The sequence below is a fragment of the Pristis pectinata genome, chromosome 23 (genome assembly GCF_009764475.1).
Source record: "Pristis pectinata isolate sPriPec2 chromosome 23, sPriPec2.1.pri, whole genome shotgun sequence".
NCBI lineage: Eukaryota > Metazoa > Chordata > Chondrichthyes > Rhinopristiformes > Pristidae > Pristis > Pristis pectinata.
The window spans coordinates 14,033,006-14,059,948 of NC_067427.1; the positions used below are offsets into that span (position 1 = coordinate 14,033,006).

Consider the following 26,943-nt stretch of genomic DNA (forward strand, 5'->3'; position numbering starts at 1 on the left):
ACGGGAGCGAGAGAAGTGCGGCTGTGCGGTGGTGTGAGTCGCTTTCTGCGGCCCGGGGGTCGGAGGAAGCTCCGTGAGTCATTGGCTGGAGAGGAGAGGAGAGGAGAGGAGAGGGATGCAGCGGGGGCTGGTGAATGGATACAGGAACCACGCGGTTGCGCGCCGGCTACCGGCGAGAGCACAGCCCGGCTGCAGCTGAGGGAACACAGCTGATCCGCTCGCCATGGACGGCAGGGTGAGCAGCAGAGGCGGGCGGCTCAGGCAGCAGCTTGCCCACATTGACATGGTGCGCCGTATTTTGAAGGGAGGGCGAGCGTTGAGTTGAGTTTTTGGTTTTCAGGTGGGAGCTGCCCACTGTCCACCGAGTTGGGCTTTTGGAGGGGAGGAGGATCGCGGGAGGTGGGTTATGTTATCTCAACATAACATAACATAAAATGATGTTAATAGACTAGGCAAAAGAAAATAACCGTAGTTCTTTGCCTTAGGGGTTAATATTGACTAAATGGTGAAGTAAAATTGACATTGGTTTTGGTTTGCCTCTTTATTTACCAATTTTGTTAACTTTGTGCTGTCCTCTCCTGTACATTTGCTTCCAAGGGGAATGTTGGTGAGGGTGGTACCACCGTTTGCTTTATTCAGACTCTCTTGTTCTCTGTCTGATCACTGACGTTTTCTTTGTTCTCTCCACCCCCAACCCTGCTTTATCCTGTTTTCCAATTTAAAAACAAAATGCTGGAAACATTCAGCAAGTTGGGAAATGTCTGCTGAAAGAGAAACAGAGTTAACCTTTCGGGTTCAAGACCCTTTCAGCAGAACTTTATCTCAGATTTTAAGTTTCTGCAGTTTCTTGATTTTCAGTTACGTTTTCTAGGTTTTCCCCACTTGGCAGGGGGTTTATTTCAATTTCTCTCACCAGAGATGCTGCCTGACTTGCTGAGTATTTCCCGTATTTTCTGTTTTCATTTTAGATATCCTGCATCAGTAGTTTTGTTTGTTCTTCAATTTGAACATGAGTTCAACATTTAATGGTCGTGGGGATGAATGAGTTAAAGTGTGAACCTTGAGGAGGAGGAAAGAACTTTCATATCAAGCTCATAATAAATGGCTTCTGCATGTAAAATATAATCATCTCGTGGGCAGTGATTCCAGAACAAGCTTTGGCATTGTGCCCCCATTGCTTTTGCTCAGAAACATGGTTATTAACCAGGGTAAGCAAACGATTTGTAGAAACGGTTTAAATTAACTATCATTCCAGGAAACTTTGCATTGAAAATGCATCACCTCATGTCTTAAAATCTCAAATTGCCTTCCAGTGAATTGCCTGGCAGTGAAGAGCAGTTGAGGCCTGGAGTAGGTCAGGTGTGATTGTATTGAATGGAGGGGCAAGGTTGGGGGGCTGAGTGGCCTACTCATGCTTATGCATATTTTCCTATGTTCTCATGAACTATGTTGTTGTGTATTCATTGCTGCAACACCCCATAAACATTAATGAGATAAAAGACCAATTCACCTCTTTTTGCTAATGAAGCCTAGAGAAAGAATCTCCCAAAACAATGCAACCTGTATCTTTATACACAAGAAATCCTGTTTTTTGCCTGGCCCCAAAGTTTGTTGACCTAAACTGAATTTGATCCAGCAATACCATGATCTTAAGATTCTCATCCTTGTTTTCAAATTCCTTAATGATTCCCATTGGACAAACAAGAGAAGTACCTGGGACCTGATGCCCTGACTCCTAGTGTACTAACAAAGTGCCTGCAAGAGATGGTGGATGCACTGGTTGCAATCTTCCAAAATTGAGAGATGTGAGATATACAGGACAGAAAGAAGCCTTCTGGCCCACCATGTCCATGCCACCTATTTATCCTAACTCCATTTACCTGCATTAGGTCCGTACCTTTCTATGCCGTGGTGATTCAAGTACTTGTCTAGATGTTGAAATGTTGTGAGAGTATCTGCCTCCATCACCTCATCAGGTGGCATATTCCAGACTCTAAGCACACTCTATGTAGGAAAAATTCCCACTCTGATCCCCTCCTAACTCTCACTTTAATTCTGTGACCCCTTGTCTTAGACACTCTCGTTGTGGGGAAAAATATTCTATCTGCCCTATCTATCCCGTTATAATTTTATATACCTCTATCTGGCCACCCCTCAGCCTCCTTTACTCCAGGGAAAACAAACCCAGTCTGCTCTCGTAACCATAATGCCCCAATCTGGGTAACGTGCTGGTGAATCTTCTCTGTGCTGTCTCCTGCGCAGTCACATCCTTCCAATAGCGTGGTGATCAGAAGTACGCACAGTTCTCTAGGTGTGGCTCAACCAACGTTTTATACAGCTGTAACATAACATTCCAGCTCTTTTATGTCAAGGCCAATGAAGGCAAGTATCCCAAATGCCTTCCTCGCCAGCTTGCCACTTTTGCTGCCACTTTCAGGGATCTTTGGACCGGTATCCCAGAGTCCCTTCGTTCATCAACACTCCCTAGGGCCCTACCATTTACTGTGTACAGCCTACCCTTCTTTGCCCTCCCAAAATGTATCATCTCGCACTTGGCAAGATTCCATTTGCCATTGCTCCATCCAACTTTCCAGATGATCAATTTCATCCTGTAGCCTTTTAAAAAAAAAACCTTCTTCCCTATCTACAACACCTCCAATTTTTGTTTCATCTGCAGACTTAGTTATCATACTTCATACATTCACATCCAAGTCATTAATGTACATCACATACAACTGGGTCCAGCCCTGATCCTTGAGGTACACCACTGGTCACAGAAAAGAAGCCCTCCACCACCACCACCCTCAGCCTCCTTTCACCAAACCAATTTTGGATCCGATGGGCTCTAACCTTCTGGACCTTGCAATTTTTAATTTAGATTCCATATTTTGACACTAATTGAGATAAGTCAAGTTCTATTAATTTTGTAAGATTTTCTGAAGTAATTTGTTTGTTCTAAAAGTGGGTCGGGGCATTGATGTGGAATTGGGGATGAAGATTGTTGCACTATAGCCTAACCAGGTTCTGATTTGATCCAATCTAGTTTAATTTGTCCAAAGCACGGATGCCAGGATTGAAGGCATGCATGATAATTAAATTTGCAGAACTCGCCTGATATCTAGGGAGTTCAAAAGCTCAAAGCAGCATCTTACTAAACAGATATAGTACCATTGAATAAGTTGGTCATCACTCTCGCTCTCAGCCAGTCAGCAGAGAGCTTGAGGTTTCTGTATCCAGGGAGCAGCAGGTGGGACTGATTCATTCAGTGGCTGGGATTGGGAAACACATCGGGACTCTGGGATGCATTGAAATGATTTTATCTTTTACCTGATTTAGGATGTGAGTGAAGAAGTGAGAAATGGGGAGGATCTGCTTTGCTGATGTTGGTGCTGACAAACTGTCTACCCAAAGGAAAGATGTCTGTTTTATATGAATAAGTATAATCTCAGGAGAGACCTTCAATATAATAGTGCTTGAGTACAGAAGAACTTACCATCAAGGTAAAAGTGTCAGGAACCCAACTGTTATTCAGCATGAACACTGAACTAGTGAAGCACTGGAAGCAATAGTTTCCTTGTTAGTTTGCATTTAGTAAATAATTGTTTATTCTCCCCCCCACCCCACCCCCACCCCCCAGCCACGCTATTTTGGCAATCAGTCAGTTGATGGTCATAAAAGGTACTGGGCTTTAATCCGGACAGGATTCGGTCTTATTTATCCAAGCAGGATGAAAGGGGACCTTGTCTGAGGCGTGGGGAGAATACAAGTAACTGAGCACTGTACTGGTCCACTGTCCTAGTGTTCATTATTAGGCACTGTGACTGCTCAGCAGTGTAACCAAAATATAGCACCACTGTCAGACCAACCATCTACTGCACTTTCACGTGTTCAGTAGATAATTAGCCCTGGCTTGGCCTCTGCCTGTGCCTGATGAGACTGAGCATGTGAGCTGTGTAAGTAGAAGCAGAGTACTCATCTCCCCATTTGTGCTCTGTGCTAACTGGCTCTTGAGTTTTGAAAGGTGTGCAAAACCCTGGCAGGATGCAGTGACTTCTGTTGGACTTTGATGTAATTTTGACCATGCATAGGTTTTGATCCTAATTAAATCAGCAGAACCTGTAATGGAAAAGAAAACCAGCAAGGTGTTGTGATTTTAAACTTGCCATGGTTTCTTGGTGGGTGAGGTTTTGCTCTTCTGGATGTTCTGAGGTTATCACAGGTTGCCTCTGCCTCTGCCCTTCTCTGATTGTGCCAAGTACCATTCCCCAGCACCTTGGCAGTGTCTTCCTGCCACCAGGAACCCCCTCTCAGCTGCCTGTATCTGGAGCAGAAGTCTCACTGGAGCCAGGATGATGAGGCCCATGGGTTAAAATGGTCTGGGTCTTTCACCTGCATGGTCTCTCAAACTCACTGATCGGCTTGCTTCCCTTGTCAGAGAGTTGTATAAGGCTTCAGTTGTGTGCTGACTCTCAACTACCTGTGGGGTGAATAAGAACACATCTTTCTGTAGTAGTGTTTTGTGTAATCTGTGTGTGTGTGTGTGTGTGTATACATATATATACATACATACGTACACACATATATTGTGAATTTTGCAAAGCATCCCTCTTCCCAAATCAATTAGTATTTAAATTAATCTGGGTCAGAGGAGAATTGGGATATGGTGTACCAGTCATACCAGAGCTGAAATGTATTCCATTTATCTCCGGATATTGCCTTTTCCCAAAACGCGATAAGCTACTTAAAGTTCCAGATCCTGCTTTTGAGATTCAAGGAGATGTTTAAAACTTCCTTGGAGAAATGTGACATCTCACTGACTCCTGGGGACCCTAGTCCCATGACTGCTGAAGTTCAAAGAGAGAGACAGCATGGAAACAGGCCATTCGACCCATCGTGTCTGCGCTGATCATCAACTACACAGTTCCACCAATCCTAAAGTAGAGAACAAGCATTTGAGTTGCTAGTGAGAATCTCAAAGCCATGGAGGAGGAGCACACAGAAGCCCTGCGGAAGCAGCTGAAGGAGAAAACCACCTCTTCAACAACCCACCTCCTGCCCCATCTGTGAAAGTATCTGCAGGTCCCACATTGGTCTCATTAGACACCTCAGAACCCACAAAACCAGAGTGGGAATCATCCTCTATCCTGAAAGACTGTCTAAGAAGAAAAGAAGTAAAGACCTCATCATGATGGTGTTCCTGGGTAGCAGAGGTTGTAATTTTACATTCAGCTTAAGGGAGAGAAGAATGAGTTCAAGGCTAGTATTTTAAACTTAGTTAAAAACATTTTGAAGGATATGAAGGCAGAGCTAACTAAAGTGAACTGACAAGTTAGGTTAAGGGATCAGTCAGTTGAGAAGCACTGGCAGGCATTTAAAGCGATCTTTCAGAATACACATCATGCATGCATTCCAACAAGAAAGAAAAATTCCATGGGGAGGACCCACCATCTGCGAACTAAAGTAGTTAAAGATGTTTGTTATTCATTAGGTTTGGCAGTGTAATGGACCAAAGGTGGATGTCAGGTCAGAAGATTGGGCAGAACATTAAAAACAACAGCAAAGAATGACTAAAAGATTAATAAGGAAGGAAATTGGAGTAAGAGATAAAGCTAGCTAGAAATGTTTTTAAAAAAAGAGTTAACAAAGTTAATGTTAGTGCTTGAGAAAGTGACTCTGCAGAATTAATAATGGAGAATAGGAGATGGCAGATGAATTGAACAAGTGTTTTGCATCAGTCTTCACTATAGAGGATATAAGTAACGCCCCAGAAATAGCTGTAAATTGGGATTGGAAGAGAGGAAGGAAGTCTGAAAAATTACAATGCTTGGAAGTAGTACTGAGCAAATTATTGGACCTGTTGGCTAAGAAGTCTCCAGGCCCTGATGGATTTCTTCCAAAGGTCTTAAAAGAAGTAATCAGTGAGAAAGTTAATTGGTTGACTTTCATTTTCCAAAATTATATAGTTGGGGAAGGTTCCATCAGATTGGAAACTAGCAAATGTAACTCCTTTATTTAAAAAAAAGGAAGGAGACAGAAAGGAAGAAATGACAGACCAGTTAGCTTTTATCTATGATAGGGAAACATTAGAAGGTATTAATAAAGATGTTTAACAGTGCACGTAGAAAAATTCAAGGTAAAGTCAGAATGGTTTTGTGAAAAGGAAATTGTTTAACCAACTTGTTCTTTGAAGAAGCGACATGAAGAAGAAGAGTAGCCAGTAGTAAAGTGATAAAGTGTTCATCAATGGTTATTATGGAAAATAAAAGTTCATGAGGCGGGTGGGGGGTCTAAATATATTCGTATGGATAGAAAATTGGCTGGCTAGCTGAAAACAAAGTTGGCATAAATGGTTCCTTTTCAGGTTGGCAGGGTGTTTTGTGGGGGTAGGAGAGGGTTTGGTACAGGATCGGTGCTGGACCTTAACATTTTATAGTTTATATTAATGACCTGGATGAAGGGATTGAAGTTATGATTCCCAAATTTGCTGATGATGCAAAGGTAGGTAGGAAAGTAAGTTGTGAAAAAGAATAAGTTGACTACAGAGGAATATGGTGAGTGAGCAAAGATCTGGGAAGTGGAGTATAATGTGGGAAATTCTCCACTATGGCAGGAACAAAATAAGAGAAGCATTTTATCTAAACAGTGAGTGATGGTAGAGCTGTAAGGTGCAAAAGGCTGGCAAAGCAAGTAATTAAGCAAGATAACAGAATATTATCATTTATTTTGAGTGACATTAAACATAAGAATAAATAGTGAGGTAATGCTGCAGTTGTGAAGGGTGTTGGTGAGCCCACATTGGACAGTATTGGCCTACCTATTTAAGAGAGGATGTAAATGCATTGGAAGCAGGAGGTTTACCACACTGATACTGGAATGGTTGGATTGTCTTATGAGGAAACATTGGATAGGCTAGGTTTGTATCTGCTGGATTTGGAAGAGTGAGTGGAGCCTTGATTGAACATACAAGATCCTGAGTTGTCTTGATAGGGTGGATGAGGGGAGGATATCTTCTCTTGTGAGAGAAATTTGAATAAAGGATCACTCTTTTAAAAATAAGGGGTTGCCCATTTAAGACATGAGATTCTTTTTCTCAGAAGGTTGTGAATCATAGAATTGTACAGCACAGAAATGGGCCCGCCAGCCCACTATGTTCATGTTGGTGGGGTAGAAGATGAGGACTAAGGGAACTCTTTACGTGCTCTGCCAGGAGGAGAGGGATTGAGAGCAGAGGTGCAGGAAACAGATGAGATACAGTCAAAGGCTCTGCCAACTATGGCAGAGGGGATATCGCTACTCAGGAAAAAGGAAAGCAGCTCAGAACCACCTATATGGAATGTCTAGTCATTGGAACAAGTACGACAGGCAGAGGGACTGAGAGAATGGAAGGGAGTCTTTGCAGGAAGCAGGGACGGAGAAAACGTGGTCAAGGTAGCTGTTGGAGTATGTTGACTAGCAATGAATGTCTGTGGCTGGCATATCCCCTGTAACAGAGATGAGTGATCCAGGGAGGGGAAGAGTCAAAGATGGACCATGTGAAGGTGAGAGTAAGATGGAGATGGATAGCATATGTAATGACATTTTCAAGTGCAGGAAGCCCCGCCAATTCAGTTGTCAATATACCAGAAAGAGAGTTGAGGGATGGGGCTTGAGTATGACTGAAGCAAAGACTCTTCCATGTATCCCACCCTGCCTCTGTAAGGACTCCTCAAGGTATTTCATAGGAGTGTAATCAAAACAAAATCTAACATCAGGCCACATCAGAAAGTGGGATAGATAATTCAAAAGGTTGGTCAAAGAGCCAGGCTTTACAGGTTATCTTGAAGTAGCAAAGGGTGATAGATTTAGAGAGGAAAATCCAGAACTTAGAGCCTTAGCAGCTGAAGCGGTAGCCACCAATGGTGGAGCAATTTATTTTTTGGATGAGCCAAACATTGGAGGGAAGCAGGTGCCTTGGAGGGTTACAGAGTTGGAGGAGATTACAGATACTGAGGAGTCAGTCCATAATGAGATTCGAAAACAAAGCTGGCAGTTCTAAAAGTTTTTAAATAAGCATTGTTTTACTGAGAGTCTGTGAAGGTCGACATGATGGTTTATTGGGACTTAGTGCAGGATAGGACATGGGTGGCAGAGTCTTGAATGACCTTGAGCTGTTGGAGGGTAAAACAAGTTTGCAGATGTTAAATAGTCACATCTACAGACAACAAAGATATGGATCGGAGTTTCAGCAACAGAGGAAATGAGGCAGAGACTGAGTTAGGCAACAAGATACAGGTGAAATTTGGCAGTCATACTGGTGGTTCCATTGTGTGGTCTGAGACTATCCTCGGAATTCTTTGTAATATCAAGGCTGTGAACAGGCTATTTCATTTTCATACACTTTCACAGAAAAACATGCATTAACTCGGGAATGGCTAAATCAGGATATTGATTGCTGCACTAAATGGATCTGTGGACTTTCTTGGGCCATTAGATAACATTACAGTTCCATTCTCTGGACCATCTCGGAGCATGGTTTTGTTTCAGCTTCATGCTTACACATATGAGGGTGCCTCCATCTAGTTTTATAGGTACTCCCTGTATATATTTATTTGCATTCAGTTTGTTATTGTCCAGCCTTTGTTCCAGTTGTGTAGCTGACTCTGATGAGAGTGGGACAGATCGTAAATGCTGAATTGCAGAACTGCTGTGTTGGTAGCAAAATCTAAAGAAGATGCTGGATTCCAGGGAGCAATTTACAGAGTTGTTAATCGGATGATGTTGCTCTAATGAAGTCATAAACTGTGAGTGACTCTCGCCACAGGACATGTTATTTTCCGCTACATAAATAGTTTTGTTGTTTTTCCAGTCTTTCTAATTTTACCATAGTAGTTTATCTTGGTGATCTTCATGTTTTTAGTCTTGAGCGGTAGAGATGTTAGAAGCAATACTGCACTGAAATTACATAATATTGTGAGGGCTTTTGTTAGAGGGATTAATTGTTTCCAATGGTACATAGGCCAATAATTGGCAAGCACACTTTTCAGATAATTACTAGAGGGAAGATGAGGATTTATTTTCCACAGCAAGTTGGTGTGGGCTGGTACACACTGTCTGAAAGAAGGTTGAATAATAACTTTCCACAGAAAATTGGAAAGAGGATGGGGAAAGTGGGAGGTAAGTTCAGGATTGTAAGAGATTGTGGCTCAGACTCTGGGTGACTTGGTGGGCTGAAAGTCCTTCTGCTGTGTGTGATTCCACAATTTATGATTCTGTGACTAGTTTGAAACTTGAAATACAGGATGATGCATAGCCTGCAAGGTTCATAAGGGGGGCACAGTTAGTAGATCTGCTGCCTCTCGGCTCCAGTGACCTGGGCTCTATCCTGACCTCTGATGCCGACTGTGTGGAGTTTGCATGTTCTCCCTGTGACCGTATGGTTTTCCTCCGGGTGCTCTTGTTACCTCCCACATTCCAAAAAAGTGTGTGGATTGGTAGGTTAATTGGTCACTGTAAATTAATTGGTCACTATAAATTACCCCTAGTGTGTAAGTGAGTGGTAGAATCTGGGGACGGGGTTGGGAATAGATTAAAGGGAAAATTAGTGATGGAGTAGAATTGTTGTGTGAGCCAACATAGACTCTATAGGCAGTGGCCTCCTATGCCAGAAAGAAATGGGGCTTCCTCCTGAGCTGTATGGTAGTTTCGTTACTGCACGATTTGCTGTAATTTGCTGATTTTTTTACCATTGTCTTGAGTCTGGCAGTCATCTGCTCCTGGGCCACTCAGTTATGCCAGGAGTAGTTGTAACTGGTATCACAGCACCCAGCCCTGTGGTGAGATGCACGGCGTCTCAGCTTGTGATTGGCAGTGCTATCAGAGATCTTGCACTTGGGCTTATCAGCCGTCACAACTGCTGTTTAAATTAACTCTTTACACATATTTATAGTCACTCTGGATCTGTTTAAAAACTTTTAGATGATTGCACAAAATGAAAGTTAAGATGCACGTCTCCTTCAGTCAGCTCTCAATAGATCAAAAGATGGTGCTGTTGCCTCTGCTCAGGAATGGCCCAGTTGTGGGCACGTCTGTTCCGATCTTAGTGGAAGATTTTTTCCTGATAGAAGCAGTAACTCTGCTCTCCTGTCTTTGCAGAGGGAATGGTATTTGTGGTAGATCACAAGTTCTCCAAGATCCTAAAGTCAGTGTCCAAATGCAGTGTGGCCAAATCTGACTACGAAGAGCAGAATTAGCCTTTCTTTCAAAAAAAATTAAATCATCTTAATTTTATGCATGTTGCCAGTTATGGTTTTTATTAGTTTGATTTATTCTGAGGTCATGTGGAGGTGGGATTTAGACGAATGCCAACCCTGTCAGTGGCCCTTCCAACAACTTGGGCATTTTGAATCGCAAAGGATCAGAGCTTCCAGCATCTAACACAATTATTTTTCCTGGCAATGTTGTTCACTCGTGAAGCCTGTCAATGCTACTACATTGCCCTGTGAACAAAATATAATTGCCTCTGCAGACTTGAGGTATGTCTGTGATATTCCTTATTGCTGGTGTGGGGATTGGTGAACTGAGGCAGGGTGGGCATTGGTGGGAGGGTGGGAGGGGAAGGCAGATGCAACGTTACAGATATAATTGTTTAGCACTGCTTAGCACCAAGGTGACTTTTCACAGGTTTTCCATTGTGGACCTTGCCTTGAGATTTGTGGAATTCTGTAGCTGGATGTGAATGTTTCAAATTTGACCTTTTAGAGCACTTCTCTAAAACTGACTCCATGCTGTTGCTGCAGGTTGGATGTTGTTTGCCAACAGCGAGTGTTTACTCTCAGTCCCAATATCGAATAATTAAGTAGAACTTTAATCGTTATCCAGATAGGCCATTTGAAACATTTGTTGGTCACTGTGAATTAACCACAGCTTTGCAGAAGTAACGGTGTATTTGAACAATTGAAATGTACATGGCCTCAGAAGACCTATCAGAAGCAGTACATGCATGCAAGGGCAGCATGAATCTGCATGAGCCCACAAGTGTTCTCGAGGTTTTTGCAACCCTGCTTGGGCATGTTTTCAGCTTGATTGTTTATTCTGATTCCATCACTGTGAACTCCTTGCTGTAGCTGCTTGTGTAAGGCTGGGAAAATGCAGCTTCAGCCATGTACTTGTAGTGTATGTTAAACATGAACATTCTCTTGTGTATACAGTATATGTGTGAGTTCATATTGTTACCCTGATTGAATAGGAGAGTCGTGTGGTGTGCCTGCTTTGTAAGTCAATACCAACAGCTTAAAGGCTTAACATATGAATAGTTTGTGTGTTACATAGTACAGCACAGGAACAGGTCCTTTTGGCTCACCATGTCTGAGCCCATCACAATGCCTATCTAAATAATCCCATCTGCCTGCCCATGATCTATATCCGTCTATTCCCTGCTTGTTCACCTGTCTGTCTAAGTGCCTTGCAAGATAATATTTAATGTCTGTGCTGGGTCACAGTGCATGTGATAAAGTTACAAGTTGGTGATGAGGATGATTGTCATTTTCCTTTGGGGTGTTCACTGTCATTTGGCAAGTTTTGGTACTCCAACTTATTTTTAATGGTGTATTCCTGCAGTCATTTGCATGGAATCACATTTGTCCAAGATCTGCAAGACTTCATAGCAGAGCAAGCCACAGTGACTGGCTTATCACTTGGACTATCACATGCACCACATTTACCAAGGGACAACATGTCTGTCCCAGCTGGTTACTCAAGAGTCACGACACGTATAATTGAACTCAAATTTTTCTGCTTGTATATTGAGCAAAACTACCTTTTTGTAAAGTGAACAATATTGTGAAGGTACAAGGAGAATGCAATATCATGAGTTCAAAATGAAGCGATATTTGAACGTAAGAGGAGGCAATATTCCTGATGGAGGTTTGAGACAGAACCATATGGGATGCTGACAAATCTTGTATCATCCAGTGTTTGGTACATGTTTGTCATGCTTAAAGATACTGGACAAAACCTGAAAGTTTGCATTAATCCAAAGCCATTAGAAACAGCTGAAAACTATAAGTTTGTGACAAGGGGCAGAAGCAGGGTTAAACAATTAGCAAGAACGTTGCTTTCATCGAAGAATTCCTCCCTGCTTTGCAGTTTTGATGCCTTTTTAGATCATGTACCGAGTGATAGGTTCGAGTGTGGACTGATGGATAAACAAGTGCAGTCAATGCTGCTGGGGATAAAAGACTGACATTTGAAATTGATGTAAAATTTCCATGTTGGTGGAAATGGATCCAAGAATATGAGAATTTCCTCCCCCACAAGCAGCTGGTACACCTGCAGCCCACACAGCTGAGAGTGGTAATGCTGAGGCTACAAAACTGAATGTACTGCTGAGAACAGATAACATTTTAGATCATTGATCTTTTATCAGACCCAAAAAGACTCAGTGTTGAAAAGGGTGTCTGAATGGATCTCCAAAGGATAGATGGAATTTGACCAATGGTATAGAGCTGAAATCATTCCACAGTCAACACCACGAGTTGTCAAGTTGAGTTTTTGAATAGTAATATCTGTTACCTTGAAAGACAAGATTTTGGCCAAAATTCATACCGAGCGCAAGAATAGTCGGAACAATGCATAAGCTTAGATTACTGGGTCTGTTTGGACAGTGCACGTGAATCATTGGTGATCAAAGACATTGGTAAATATTGTATTTGGAACAAGCCAGCAAACACTCTCTTGCAGTCATATTCTTGGCTTACATGGCCTTTTCAGAAAGCACATGTAGACTTTTCTGGAAAGGAAATTATAATTCCCTGGTACTGATTGATTTTTGCTCAAAGTGAACTGAAGTGAAACACATGGGTTCATGTGCCACTACTGAATATATTACACATGTGCATGACGTGGCTTGCCTGAACAACTTGTTTCTGATGATTGGCCTCAGTTTCAGCCTTCTCTGTTCACAAACATTATCCAATGGAATGCTATCAACCATGCTCTCATTCCTTCAAATAATCAAACTTCAAATGTAGCAGCCAAAGAAGAGCTTCAAAACTGAGCATGAAAAATCACTTGACCAAATTTTTGAAGTGCTAAATAACCTGGCATAACACCAGAGGGTACATGTCTGCAGAACTCAGGATGAAGATTGAAAAAGGCTCTAGCATGTCGGCAACTAAATTTGGTTTGTGGAGTTCCGAAAGAAGCAATTGAGTCAAAAAGTCACTCTCGACGGCAGAGACGGAACAAAGTTTCAAGCAAAATGGGTATGATCATGTTCTTGGCCAAACTTGCAAAGTGATCTCATTCTGAGGGTTAGGAACCATGATAGAAGTTTGTACAACAAGAGATATTTGCTTGAAATTTACTGATCAAATCCACAATAATCATATAAATGAACTAATGGGGACTAATGGGTTCGTGATAGTTGCGCCTGAGTTAGTTGGATTCAGTGGAGATTTCAGTAAGTGAAATAGAGAATTCAAGCAAGTTTGATAGAGAAACAGTACCTTCTTTAAGTTCAGCTTTGAGTTGAAAATTGGCTATTAAACTAGGTTTTTAGTTTTTGTTCATTAGATGTGTATGTTGATACGTTACTGTTAATTTTATTTGTGTGTTTTTTTTAAAAGGAAAACTGTGTGTGTGTGCGCACGCATGCACTTGTTGTCAAGGTCAGTCTGTTCCAACAGTTTAAAGTCTGAACTTGCTTAAGCATGCTGTCTTGGAAAATAAACCACTCTCCTTGGACGTGTATATAGTACGCAGATACTACATATAGTATTTTTATTTTACTGCATTGTATCTCAACGTACCCATGAAGACATTATGTGACTCCTTGTTTATAAATGACATTGCTGGATGTTTTGGGAGTATGTAATTTCTTTGTATTTTCAGCAAGAATCTTTTCTTTATAAATGTTTGGGCAATGAAATTCTTCTGACTGTATAAATGTCTCTAAGGTATATTTTATACCAAAGCTTTTATAAAATCTTCACTCTTTTAACACCTTAAGTGATGCTCCAATTAACACCCACACAATTTGTTCCACTTCAGGAAAAAAAACGTCCCTGAGATTTTCCACAAGGGACGCTGTGCAGTTTGGGTGCAGTATTATCTAACATCCAAGTGAGGGATGGAAGTGGTGAAAGCGCAAAAATGTTACAGTACAGGTAGACCAGGACATCGTCAAGAATAGTGGGCCACTGAGGAGAAGGGCTTGAGGTTGGATACTTTAATACTGAAAAATGATGATGGGTGGCCTTCTGGACATCCTTGAGATTTTTACAAGTTAAGATGTGCGTGATGGTGAAAACAGAATAAATAATAAAGAACTGGAGAGGTTGGAAAATAATTTAGAGTGCCCTCTTGATAGAATTAAATGGTTATAAAATCTTCCCTCTTTTAACATCTGAAAGTGATGGTCTACTTAACAGAGAGTAGCTGGAATATGAAATGTTCCACCACAAACAGTAACTGAAGAAACATCCATTTGGAGCGGGAGCTTTGAAAAGAGGTGAGTGTGTGTGTGCACTTGTGAGTTTCACCTTGCGGAGTTGGAGTGAGATTTGGAGTGGGACCTTTGAAAAGAGGCGAGTCTCTGTGCCTGTGAGTTTCACCTTGCAAGAGTGTAAAAGAGGTACATTTGCAAATTGTTACTAGTTGATTGGCTAATTAACAGCAGCGAATAAAAGGAAGGTGGGTATAAGCAGAGCAGCCATTGTTGGCGTGGGCCAGGGTTAGAGTGGAGCACTTGAGGCTTTGGCTCAAGAAGCTTCGGCGAGAGGAGGTGGAGGCTAAGGTAGGTCTCTGGCAAGTTTCTTTCTTTCTTTGATTTTATTTCCTTTTGTGCCAAGCTAGAGTAGTTAGAATGGCTCCAGGGTCAGTGGTGTGTTCATCTTGAAAGATGTGGGAGTTCTGGGAGACCTCCAGTCTCCCTGATAGCTACATCTGCACGAGGTGCATCCAGCTGCAGTTCCTTACAGTTAGGGAACTGGACCATGTTAGGAAATTTATTTACGCTTGCTTGTATGTTGTATAATCACCTGTTTGTCTGTAAACTTTTAGTAACTTGTAGTATAGTTGGCTCTGTATTTTTGTATTTTCTTTGTTAGACTAAAATGTCATGGCAGTGTAACACAGTACTTTTCCACTGACTGCCGTACAGAAGACCCTTATCTCTGAATAGTTTAGACTGGTTTGCAGAAGGACAAGTTCTTCGTTACTACGTTTTACTTGCCTTGCTGTTATAAGCTGACGCTGCTTGACCTGTACTTTGATGAACATCTAATAAAACAGCTGTAACCATAAGATTTACGCCTCATGCTTGACTTCTGAAGAACCTTCCGGATAACATCATCTCCAGGTCTAACAATTCATTTGTCTAGGTTCTCTGTCCCTCACTGTCCCCATTTACCCATTGACCAGATGACCTTGTTTATGGCTTCTCTCCATGGCAACCTGGCCTCACCTTGTCACTTGGACTGATTGGTCTCTTTCCCCCACCCTCTCCATAACTTAAACCCAACCTGGCTTCTGTTTCTGAAGAAGGATATTGGACTCAAAATGTTAACTGTTTCTCTTTCCACAGATGCTGCTGAGTGTTTCCAGCATTTTTAGTTCTTGTGTCTTTCTGATTGCTTGATTCAGTCAAGATTGCCCAGAGTTTTTTTTCAATTTCTATCTTGCGAGTTTAGATCTTGTTTTATTTCATTCCAGGCATGTTTGACGTGAGGATGCAACATTCACAGGTGTAGTGCTGCTGCTAACGGCCTCAAACGACATGAAAAATACGGTGAGCTGTTTACTGTTTCTATAACAGCAACTGCTCTAGAAACAAAGCTGCCCTCAATCCATTATGTTAACTAGTGTGGAATTGTAACATATAGCACATAAGGTGACGTTTTGGCTATCAAATCTATGCCAGCTCTTTTAGAAGAGCAATCCAATTATCCTCATTACCTCACATTTTCTACTTTTTCCCTCCAACTATTATTCAGTTTCCCTTTGGAAAAAGCTGCTATTAAGTTTGTATCATGGAGTGCATTCCAATTCCTAATCATTCATTGCATTTTTAAAAGAAAAATCGGAATATCTTGCTCTTTTGACAATCCTCTTCTGTCTTTGTCTGCTGGCAGTTAATCCTTGAGTCATGGGAACACTTTTTATATTTATCTATTCTACTTAAACTTCTCATTTTAAACACCTCTAACAAATCATAGCTTAGCTGCTCTTGTTTTAAGAGTAAAACTCCTGGTTCTCCACTCTCACCATGTAACTGTAACACCATCCCCACGACCAGTAAAACACTCTTCAACTATCTCTGACACTTTCGTGAACTTGCATCATTTTGGTGTCTAGAATTGGCCACAATGATTCACCTGGTGCTGACTTAGTGCTTTAAATAGGTTCCACATAATTCCCTTGCTTTTGAATTCCATGACTTGACAGGTTCCTATTATCCTCGATAAACTGTGTTCTTAACCTTCCTGTGTTCTCCACAGGTTTTAGCATTAACATTCCAAGGTTTCTCTTGCCCAACAAAACTGTTTCACATTTTGTTACCATTCGCCCATGTTCTCCATGATCTATGTTGTCTCCTGGACTATCTTTGCTTTACATTTCCTCTTCCTTATTTTCAAATACATCCATACACCACCCTTATCCTCCACCCCCTTGCACCCCTGTAACTCCTGTAGCCCTAATGCCCTCCCAGATCTCTGCTCTATTCCAATTCTGGAACATTGAATGTGCTCAGTTCTTAAACCCACCACCGTCGGTGATCATGTCTTCAGCAATTTTAGACCTTATAACCTCTTAACATTTCTTCCTCTCTGCTGCTTTAAAATGTTCCTTTAAACCTCTGATTAAAGCCTAACTTTTCTCCTTTGTGGCTTGGTGTCAGATTTACTGCTCCAGGGACATTGAGGGGGCACCATGTAAATACAGATTATAAATGGAAATTGTTATACTTTGCAGTTTTATAGATGTATGAATCATAAGATATGTGGATCTTTGAAATTAAAATACAATGCTGAGGTTGTTATTTTGGTTCTAACATTTTGTATTCCATTAACATTGCTAGCCTTAATCTTCTGTGTAAAGAAAAATTAGGTAATTTGAGATGGGTGCAGGCTCTATCTTTATTTCCTCCAAAACATTTGCACCAACTCGTTACTTGAATAGCTATTGTATTGAAAAATTGGTGCTCGTGTCGTCTGTTAACCCAGAATCCTACACATCTTGTCAAACTCATTTCTTCTTGTAATTTCTTTGCAGGCTGAGAGATTTGTGATTGCTATAGTGATCTTCATATTGGCCACTCTCCTGATTATCTATAATTCCGGCAGTGGCAATGACTCCATAAATTATAAAGGGCATTTTGTCTACAATGTTCTGAGTCACGCACCATCAAGTTTAAAGAAATGGGTTACAAAAGATGGTTACCTTCCAGTTTCAGGAAACAAGGTGAGGAAGCTTCTCCACCCTTTGAGATTTTTGTGAAATCTTTCAACGTATAAACAAGGTACTCTATAATATGCACTCCCAACCTGACAACCTATGGGAAAACCTTCATGAGAAGGTGTTTAACATCTTTGAAAGTGAATCTATTGCTAGGATAGTAAAAGCTATGACTGTCATTTTCCAAGCCCCTCTGGCTACAGGACTAGTATGAGTGGAGTGGAGAACTGATAATATTGTATTGCAGTTTAAAAAGGAAAGAATAAACAAAAACAAAGTAATTGCAGGCCAGTTAACTTAACTTTAGTGATGAACAAATTATTTGAATTTTGTGGCATAATCCAAACTTCCTTTATAAAGGCACAGATTAATCAGAATCAGATTTATTGTCACTGACTTAGATGATGTGAAATTTGTTCTTCTGCAGCAGCAGTATAGTGCAAAGACATAAAAATTACTATAAATTCCAAAAATTAGTAAATAGTGCAAAAAAAACGAATAACAAGGTAGTGTTCATGGGTTCAACGACATTCAGCATGTATACAAGAGGAGGTTATGTCTGACTAATCTGATTGAATTCTTTTTCAGGAAGAAACAAGAAGGATTGTTGAGGGCTGTGTCTTTGATGTGGTCTGCATTTTAGCAAGTTTTTGACGAGGTCCCATGAGACAGACTGGTCAAAAAGTAAAAGGCAATGCAATCCAAGGAAGAGTGGACCTGTTCTAGATAAAATTTGCCAGTGATAGGGGAAAAAAGGTTGTTAGGTGTTTTGGAACTGGAGGGCTATTTCCATTGGGGTCCAGGCACTGAATTTGGACATGACAAAGTCAGTCTCCACTCAGTTGAACTTGCAAAGTCCCTCTTGTAAACTTCTGGATACAGCTATTTAAACTGGGAGCATTGTCCCACAGACTACTTGAGCCACAACCTGACAGAGCTGTACTCACAAAATGATGCGTTAAAAGCAATGTGTGCTGACAGGCCGTACCCACAGAGGGTGGGAGGGACTGTTCTTCATGTCCTCGATTTGACTCCAGATCCCATGAAGTCTCATAGAAAGGTTAAATATGGGCAAGAAGGATTCCTTCTGTGGCAGGCAGTGTATGAACCAACATGAGGGATAAACCTTCATGATCTTGTCCTTGCCAGTCTATCTGTGACCAAATAGATCTATCAGTGATAGCACTGGTAGAAGTGATCACTGCAAAGTCCTTGTGGAGATCAAATCCCATCTTTGCACTGTGGACATCTTTCAACATGTTGCGTTTAACATTCACATTATGGGATAGATTTGGAACAGATCTGGCAACTCAAATCTGGGCGTCCGTGCACTATTGGCCATCAGGAGCAGCAGCAGGTCAGAAAGCATCTGTGTAATTCAGTGATAAACCGAGAGCTGAGGCAAAATCTGGCTGTTTGACAATTTTTAAATAAATGAACTGGTGTTGACTTAGCGTGACCGAGCTCTATTACTTCAGAAAAATAATTAACACATTAAGTAAGAATGAACTGGTGTCTTAAGGAAGTTTAGTGTGTCGGAACATCACTTACTCATTTGGTAACTGGCTTAACTGTTTTACCAGATGAATAATTCTTATTGAAAATGTGTTTCTCATTTTCACTCTTGCAGAAGTCTATCTTAAATATAGTTCAAAGGGTACCTGGAATTCTGCAGTCAGCCTGTGACAGGTTGATGGTGAGGACCTCATTCCGTCCTCGTCTGATGGGCGCTTTCCAGTCACATAACCACCTGGAGCAAAAATCACAAATGATGACTAATCCTCCTTTTCACACATAATTTAACACCGTTTACAATGGTCAGAGCAGCAAGGGGTTTGAGATCATTAGTGGTAAAACCACAGAGGAGATGAAGATAAATTGCTTTGTGTTGCTGTTTATGAACTGGAACGTGCTGCTTGTTGGCATGGTGAAACCAGATTTAATAGTAATCTTCAAAAGGGAATTAGATGGACACCTGGAGGATGTAAAGAGTTGGTGGGGTGGGGGGGGGGGGGGAGGGTGGTGAAGCAAGAGAGTAGGACCAATGGCTAGGATGGTTTCAAAGAGCTGGCACAGGTAAGATGGACTGAAGAAGCCTTCCTGTTCTGTATGATTCTGAGGCGAACTAGCTGATTATAGGCTGGAATAGGAGATGAGTCTCTCTACCACAGCGTACACTGATCTCCAGGGTCCATCCAGTCCATCAAACTCAGTCCCTACACCTGACAGTGAAGCATCATAATTAAACATATCTTCCTCATTCTCTGATCCATCCTCCCCACCTCGCCCCCCACTAGTTTAATTGCTATGTAATCTCCAGGGAGAGGCAGTAAATACAGAACAAATGACCCAAGGCCCATAATCGGAAAATAAAGTCAATTTCTTCTCTCTCTTTCTATTCGGCCCCCCCCATTCAAATGTTAATCCACTCTCCTTCTACGTGATGTCACTTAGAGAGGCAGCCACGCTAATGATTGTCACTTTGACACCAGTATTGCTCTATTGCTCTGTTTTAGACAATGAAGCTCCACTGCAGATTGTGCGCACTTATCACAAGTTCCAGCCACTTACTGGGCAGTGAGGTTGGGTCAGAGATCGACGAGACTGAGTGCACCATCCGTATGAATGATGCACCTACTACCGGATACGAGAGGGATGTCGGGAGTAAAACGACCCTGCGGGTTGTCGCCCACTCCAGTGTTTACCGGGTGATGAGGAAACCCCAGGAGTTCCTTAACAGAAGCCAGGAAATGGTCTTTATCTTCTGGGGGCCTCCTCAAAAAATGCAGAACAGAAGAGGCAGCACCTACAGACTGATTCACCGAGTGGGCTCAGCATTCCCAAACGTCTCCACATACATTGTTGCTCCTAAGAGAATGCAGCAGCTTGATGATTTATTTCAGAGGGAAACTGGGCGAGACAGGTATGGTAACAATGTAAACGCAACACGTTGAAAGGAATCTTTGACTTGTAAATTCCCTTCACAACGCCTTCTTTCCATTACTGATTCTCGTGCCCTGTTCCTAGTTCCATTGTGTCTGTGCCTATTCTTTGTGTTTGCCCGGACAGTCTCTGCTGCCCAGTGTCTGCAAACCAACAGGTCATTTGATTGTGGTTGTGAATTTGCACAACCAGTGACCACTCTTCCTCCCCAAACTGCCCTGCTGTTTCTCTTAACTTAATCCAAATCTGTTTCAGTTCATGCATGCAAAACTGGTTTTCACTGTACCTCGGTACATATGACAATAATAAACCAATTTTCTCATTGTTGAACACATTAATTTTCTAATGTGCATTGTATGTCAGCTCCTGTTGTTCTTCCTACCTGCGTGTTTTGCCAACTCGTCATGTAATTTGATCTGCATTCTACTGAAGTCTCTTTGCTTTTATAATGGTGACCTGTTTACATTGGGTGCCTGATATAAATTAAATGGTGTTAACATTAATTGGCATTAACACCACTGTCAGCCACTGAGGGTCACTGTACCACCTGGTGGTTTAGAGATAAGGTGGCATTGCAATTGTCTCTTATAGAAGCAAACTGACTTGCCAAACAGCTCATGTAGAAACCACAGCAACACCTTGTGAAAAAAGGAAGATTTACCTTCAGCAAAACAGTGAGCAGAGGAAAGTTAAATTGTGCATGAAATGAATCCCATTGTGCCAGTCATCTTTCTAATCAGGATTTGTGAGTTTCCTATGTGCCGCCACAATAGCGATTCCTGTGCCAATCCATGCATGGCAACTTACCTGGTGCTGTGTTAACCAAACAAAACACCTTGTGCATGTGATCATTGTCATTTTCTTCAATCATTTTCTTGTCCATTTTTGAGCTTAATCCTGAATCCCTGTGGCACTGAGCTTATTCGGGAATCTTTTTGTGTGGATCTTTTTCAAATATCTCTTGCAAGTCTAGACCTAGGTGAACAGAGTTCATACCACTTCATCAGTGAATGTGGGTTTGACTTGCTGAGTTAGGTTGGTGTGGGATATAAGCACTTGCGTAGACTTCAAGCTGAATGGCCTGTTCTGTTTCTGTTCTATTATGTGGATCCCATAATTGATGGGACTTGATTTTCTTTCTTATTTGACTTTGAAGAAAGAAATCGCATTCCTGGCTGAGCACAGGCTGGTTTACCATGGTGATTGCCATCGAACTCTGCGACAGTGTCCATGTGTATGGAATGGTCCCTCCCAGTCACTGCAGGTATGTGCTTATCTTCAGAGCTGCTACACCAGAGCAGAGACCAGCCTCGGGCTGGGGTGGAGAGAACGAGTGGGACTCTAATGTGACAACGGTTCCTGCAGTACCTCGTAGGAGAGAGGCTGAGATATCCCCCCATTCAGTAATATGAAAAGTGTTCTTTTCACTTGTTCTTTTAAAGCTGTGAACATCGGAGACCTAACATCTTTTTTCAAATGTTTATCAACCTGTTGTTACCCATTAATTTTAAATCAAAATCCTCAGATATTGTTCTCCACAGCTCTTTGTAGGCGATGTGCTATTCCTTTGTAGGATGACAGCCTGGTGGCATTTTGTATGTAATTGCAGACAAACACAGAGACCTATTTCTGGCATTTCTCCCCTTCAATAGTGCTTTCTGTTAAGTGATTCCTCTAATTGGTCACAAATCGTTATTCTCGTGTTGCACTACTTGTTGCTCTGGGTCAATGATAAAGGGCATGATTTATGAAACTAAGAACTGAACTAAGACATTTCAAATGCTGTAACAAGCATCTGATGCTTGAAGAATGATGCATTCTAGCTATTTGACCTACTGTACCTCTACTATTAACCTTTTTGAAAGAACTTTCCAATTAATCCCATTTCCATCATTCATTCCTCACAGCCCAGTTGTTTTTTTCCCCACCAAGTAGGATATATATCCTTCCCTGTTTGTATATCATTAGGTATGGAAGCTAATTTAATCAGGTGGTGCATTTCCAATCATAACAACTTGCTATGTAAACATTTTTTTCCTAATATTGCCTCTGGTTTTTCTGTTAAATACCCTTTAAATATCTGGTCACTGAGCCTTCTGTCTCTGGAGGGTGGGGAAATGATCCTCATTTACTATTAACACCCCTATCTAATCACTTGATCTTCTCCAAGGAGAATAGTTCTCGCTTCTCCACATTCACTGCATTAGCTGAAGTACCTCATCCGTAGTATCAGTTGAGCCAATTTTCTGTGCATCTTCTCCAAGATCTTCACATTGTTCCCATGGTGTGGCGCCTGAATTGTAAATAGTATTATTGCTGGAGCTGAACTGGACTGAAAGATTTTTTAAAAAAACCGCAGAAGCTGGAAATCTAAAATAAAACAGAAATACTGGAAACATTTAGCAGCTCTGGCAGCATCTGTGGAAGGAGAAGCAGTTAAATATTGTCCTCTGTTTCCTTTTCCACAGATGCTGCCTGTTCTACTGAATGTTGTTAACTTGACTTGAGCTTTGCCGACAAGTACTGCAGTTTGTTATCACCAAATTCAGGGGACAACAACAGTGGACAACCCCATGAGCTGGTAGCGTGAAGCTGCCCTTGTGATGTTCTAACCCAGTCTTTCCCAGATGAATGTTGTCTTGTAGAGAAGCTTCCAACCTGTATCCTGTACTGGGCAGGAACGGCAAGTGGAAACTGGGCAGGTGGCCCAGGTTCCCTCTTCGATCTGCATTGGTTGATGTTCTCAGCTGAAGCCCGGAGCTACTGTAAACATAGAACATTACAGCACAGTACAGGCCCTTCGGCCCACAATGTTGTGCTGACATTTTATCCTGCTCTAAGATCTATCTAACCCTTCCCTCCCACATAGCCCCCTATATTGCTATCATTCATGTGTCTATCTAAGAGTCTCTTAAATGTCCCTAATGTATCTGCTCCCACGACCTCTGCTGGCAGTGTGTTCCACACACCCACCACTCTCTGTGTAAAATAAATAAATAGAATTACCCCTGACATCCCCCTTATACCTTCCTCCAATCTCCTTAAAATTATATCCCCTCATGTTAGCCATTGTCACACTGGGGAAAAAGTCTCTGACTGTCCACTCGATCTATGCCTCTTATCATCTTGTACACCTCTATCAAGTCACCTCTCATCCTCCTCCTCTCCAAAGAGAAAAGTCCTAGCTCGCTCAACCTATCCGCATAAGACATGCTCTCCAATCCAGGCAACATCCTGGTAAATCTCCTCTGCACCCTCTCTAAAGCTTCCACATCCTTTCTATAATGAGGCGACCAGAACTGAACTGTGCTTGAGGAAGGGAAAATAATTCATGCTGTGTTCCTGCCAGCTGCACCCCTATATAAAAGCACACGGGGAATGAATCCAGGGTGGATCGGGATTTGCTGTGTCACTATCCATGGAATAGTAGCCAGCAATATACTCTTCCTGGACTTGTGCATGACTACTTAATAAAAGAGACCTAGACCCATGGAATGATGTGTTCAAGAGTGGGGAGAAGAGTTTCAAAACTCTTGGCTCCTGTTTCTATTGACAGACACTTGCTACAAATGCATAAGCATTGAACCATTTTACCTATTGATGAAACTAATGTGATTTCTTCTTAAAACAGGAAGCCTCAGCACAAGCGAATGCCCTATCATTATTATGAGCCGAAAGGTCCAGATGAGTGCATGACGTTCATTGGGAATGAACAGGCCAAGAGGGGGAATCACCATCGCTTCATCACAGAGAAGGACGTGTTTGCTCAGTGGGCAAAGCTGTACAACATCATCTTCTCACACCCCAGCTGGTGACCCACACCTGGTACTCTTGAAGCCCTGTCACCCCTGCATTTCCTGAACTCTGTGTACGTAGCTTAGAAACACAGCCACTCTGGGATCGATGCAAACTGGAGCCAACAACCCATGCTGGCCATATTTGGGGGAATGGTAGGGATCACAGGGTCGTAAGTATTGGTGTGGATGGCTTGGAAGGAGTGATGGCAGTCGAGGGCATCGGGCTTACAGCTGGAGTGAAGTAGAGATGTTTGACCTGATGACACTGCAGTGCTGTATAATCTACTTCTGCAGATCAGATTGGTCGCGCCACTCCCCATCTGGTCTGTGACCTAATTTGCACAATGCAATATGAGCTCCCACTTTATTCCAGTGACACCTCCGGTAACTTGGAACCACACAGTGACTCTGCAGAATGGTGAATGAACTTTCTCTCAGACAAGGCCTGTGTAATGTTGCTTCAACCTCTAATTCTTCATTTCCAATAACAATTCCCAAGTAATCAATCTGTTCTTCATTGGTGTTGAAGATTCCATCTGGAAGAAACCTGTATAAGAGGCACAGAGTTGTATTATAACATAATTCAAATATTCTGTGGCTATTGGTGTTGGTTTGTGGTGAACTGGGAGATGAGTTTGGAGTTGCTACTTCATCTGGATGCCAAGACCTCCAGGGTTTACTGATACATAAGATCCCCTACAGTGGTTTAGGGATAAGCCAAACACAACAACATCATCTGTTTTATACTTGGGTTGGGTTTTCACTAACATTCAAAGTGGGAAGTATACTCTCCATGTAGATTAGTGAGAAACTTCATTTCTGTCGACCAGATTCAATCTGATAAATGCTGCCACTCGGCATAATCCAAATGGAATCCAGATCCAGCATATCTAAAACGCACATTTTGAGTTCATTTTTCTGGACTGTTTTATGATCGAAATGGACATTTTCCATTAAGCCAGGCCAATGGGTTCAAGTGTTGTTGCCTGTCCTGACCTTTCCCATTCCTGCCTGTATTTTGATGGGTACTTGCTGAAAACAATGTCTGCTTGTTGGCTTTGTAGTAATCGAGAGACCCCTTATTTTTTTTTGGGGGGGGGGGGGGGGAAGTTGGATTTGAGCATAGCCCTGAATTGCTTTGTTCCCATCTTATCTGACTTTTGATTGGACAGACCTTTAAGATGTAAGATCAGTCCTTTAAGTCAGAAAAAAATTAAGAATTAGTTTATTATCTTAAACTTTGTAACCATTATTTGACCACATTCCCTTCTGCTCAAAAACCTTTGTCCAATTTTGGGTCTGGTGGAAGATCTAAACTGACCTGTTGTATGATTGAGTTTTGTTAAGTTCTGGCAGTCCAATGAAAATGGTTTCCTTTTTTTGAATTGATAGAAATGTTTTTTTTCTTGCTCCTATTACTTTATTTGTAATTGTTTTGTTTGTCATTGCAGTTGCATTTTTATTATGCGCACAGTTGTCTCTTTGTATCTTTTTCCAGATCAGTTGTACCGTAGATATAAAAGGCTGCAGATGCTGGAATCTGGAACAACACACAAAGCTGGAGGAACTCAGCAGGTCAGGCAGCATCCATGGAGGGAAATGGCCAAGACCCTTTGTCTGGACCAGATGAAGGATCTGGTTGACTGTCCATTTCCTTCCATTAATGCTGCCTGACCCACTGAGTTCCTCCAGCTTTCTGTGTGTTCCAGTTGTACTGTAGACTGAATGTATAGAAAACTTCCTGTATTCTCCCTAAATAGTGTGCCTTAATCCAAACTCCAAAGAGCACTCTCTATTGCACCAGTGGGACATTTAGAATGTCATTCATCCTTCTCTTACTGACACTGCCATTGACCAATCACTGTACAGTTTTGTGCTGTGGACTCGCCATTGTGAACGCAGTTCAGTGGGCTTGTACCCAGCATTAGTCACAGACTTGTACCTACCATCCGCTATATCCTTGCTTGAGGTGGTTTCATGCCCAAATGCAGATAACATGGGATTCTCCAGACTGACTGAATTTGCCCGAGAGAGCTTTCAATTGTCTCCCAGAGGGACTGCATTTCCCATGCTGTGTGATCATGTGTGCTTTGTTATAGCTCCAGGTACCTTTCTGCCTACTCTTGCCTAGATTGCATTTCTAATTATGATAATTTTTACCAGATAAATTGTTGTTTTGTTATTCTAGCAAGAGAAGATCTTGGGTAGCAGATACAAAAATTCTTGGAAATAATGGAAAGCGAAGCAGATAAAGTGATGGGATTTCATGTATAAGCAGTTCAATGACCATTTGCCTCAGTCATTTGTACCTTGTGTGGATGCCTATTGTCAATACCATTTATAAAAAAAAAAATTTTCTAAGACTGACTGACTGTTTCCTAAGGAATGCAGTTGCTTGATTTGGAAAGTCAAGCTAGAAACCTCCCATCCACTACCTGTGGCAACCTTTGAGATCTAAGTCTTTCCAACACAGGCTTTAAGATGGAAAGGAATATAAAATCTACAAGTGGCTTTCAATACTTTGCAAGTTGGAGCAGACAGGTTTGAGCATAATCAGGACATTGAAGCAGTAGAAGATACAATGAACACAGACTTGGTGTCTTCAGTTTGAAGGTTTTCAGAGCACACAAACGGATTAGGCTTGGAATAACACAACTCTGGTAAGACTCCAGAACAGGAATGATTGCAGCTGCATTAAATGTTCTCACATTTGACCACTTTGCATTTTGTTTGCTTCCTTACTTTTTAAATAAGAATTGGTAACTGTGAG

The 26,943-nt window shown here is 41.8% G+C and overlaps 1 protein-coding gene across 2 annotated transcripts; it reads left to right on the forward strand.

Annotated features, from left to right (window-relative positions):
- Positions 1-25,248, forward strand: st6galnac6 (ST6 (alpha-N-acetyl-neuraminyl-2,3-beta-galactosyl-1,3)-N-acetylgalactosaminide alpha-2,6-sialyltransferase 6). Of its 2 annotated transcripts, none has more exons than XM_052037088.1 (6): positions 1-235; positions 15,691-15,766; positions 17,251-17,439; positions 19,950-20,356; positions 21,533-21,640; positions 24,008-25,248. In XM_052037088.1, the coding sequence occupies exons 2-6, from the start codon at positions 15,755-15,757 to the stop codon at positions 24,189-24,191; spliced, it is 900 nt and encodes a 299-aa protein (XP_051893048.1). In that variant the 5' UTR covers positions 1-235; positions 15,691-15,754; the 3' UTR covers positions 24,192-25,248. The 2 variants fall into 2 exon arrangements, with proteins under 2 accessions (XP_051893048.1, XP_051893050.1); XM_052037090.1 differs by having other exon boundaries at positions 223-286.
- The last annotated feature ends 1,695 nt before the right edge of the window (positions 25,249-26,943 follow it).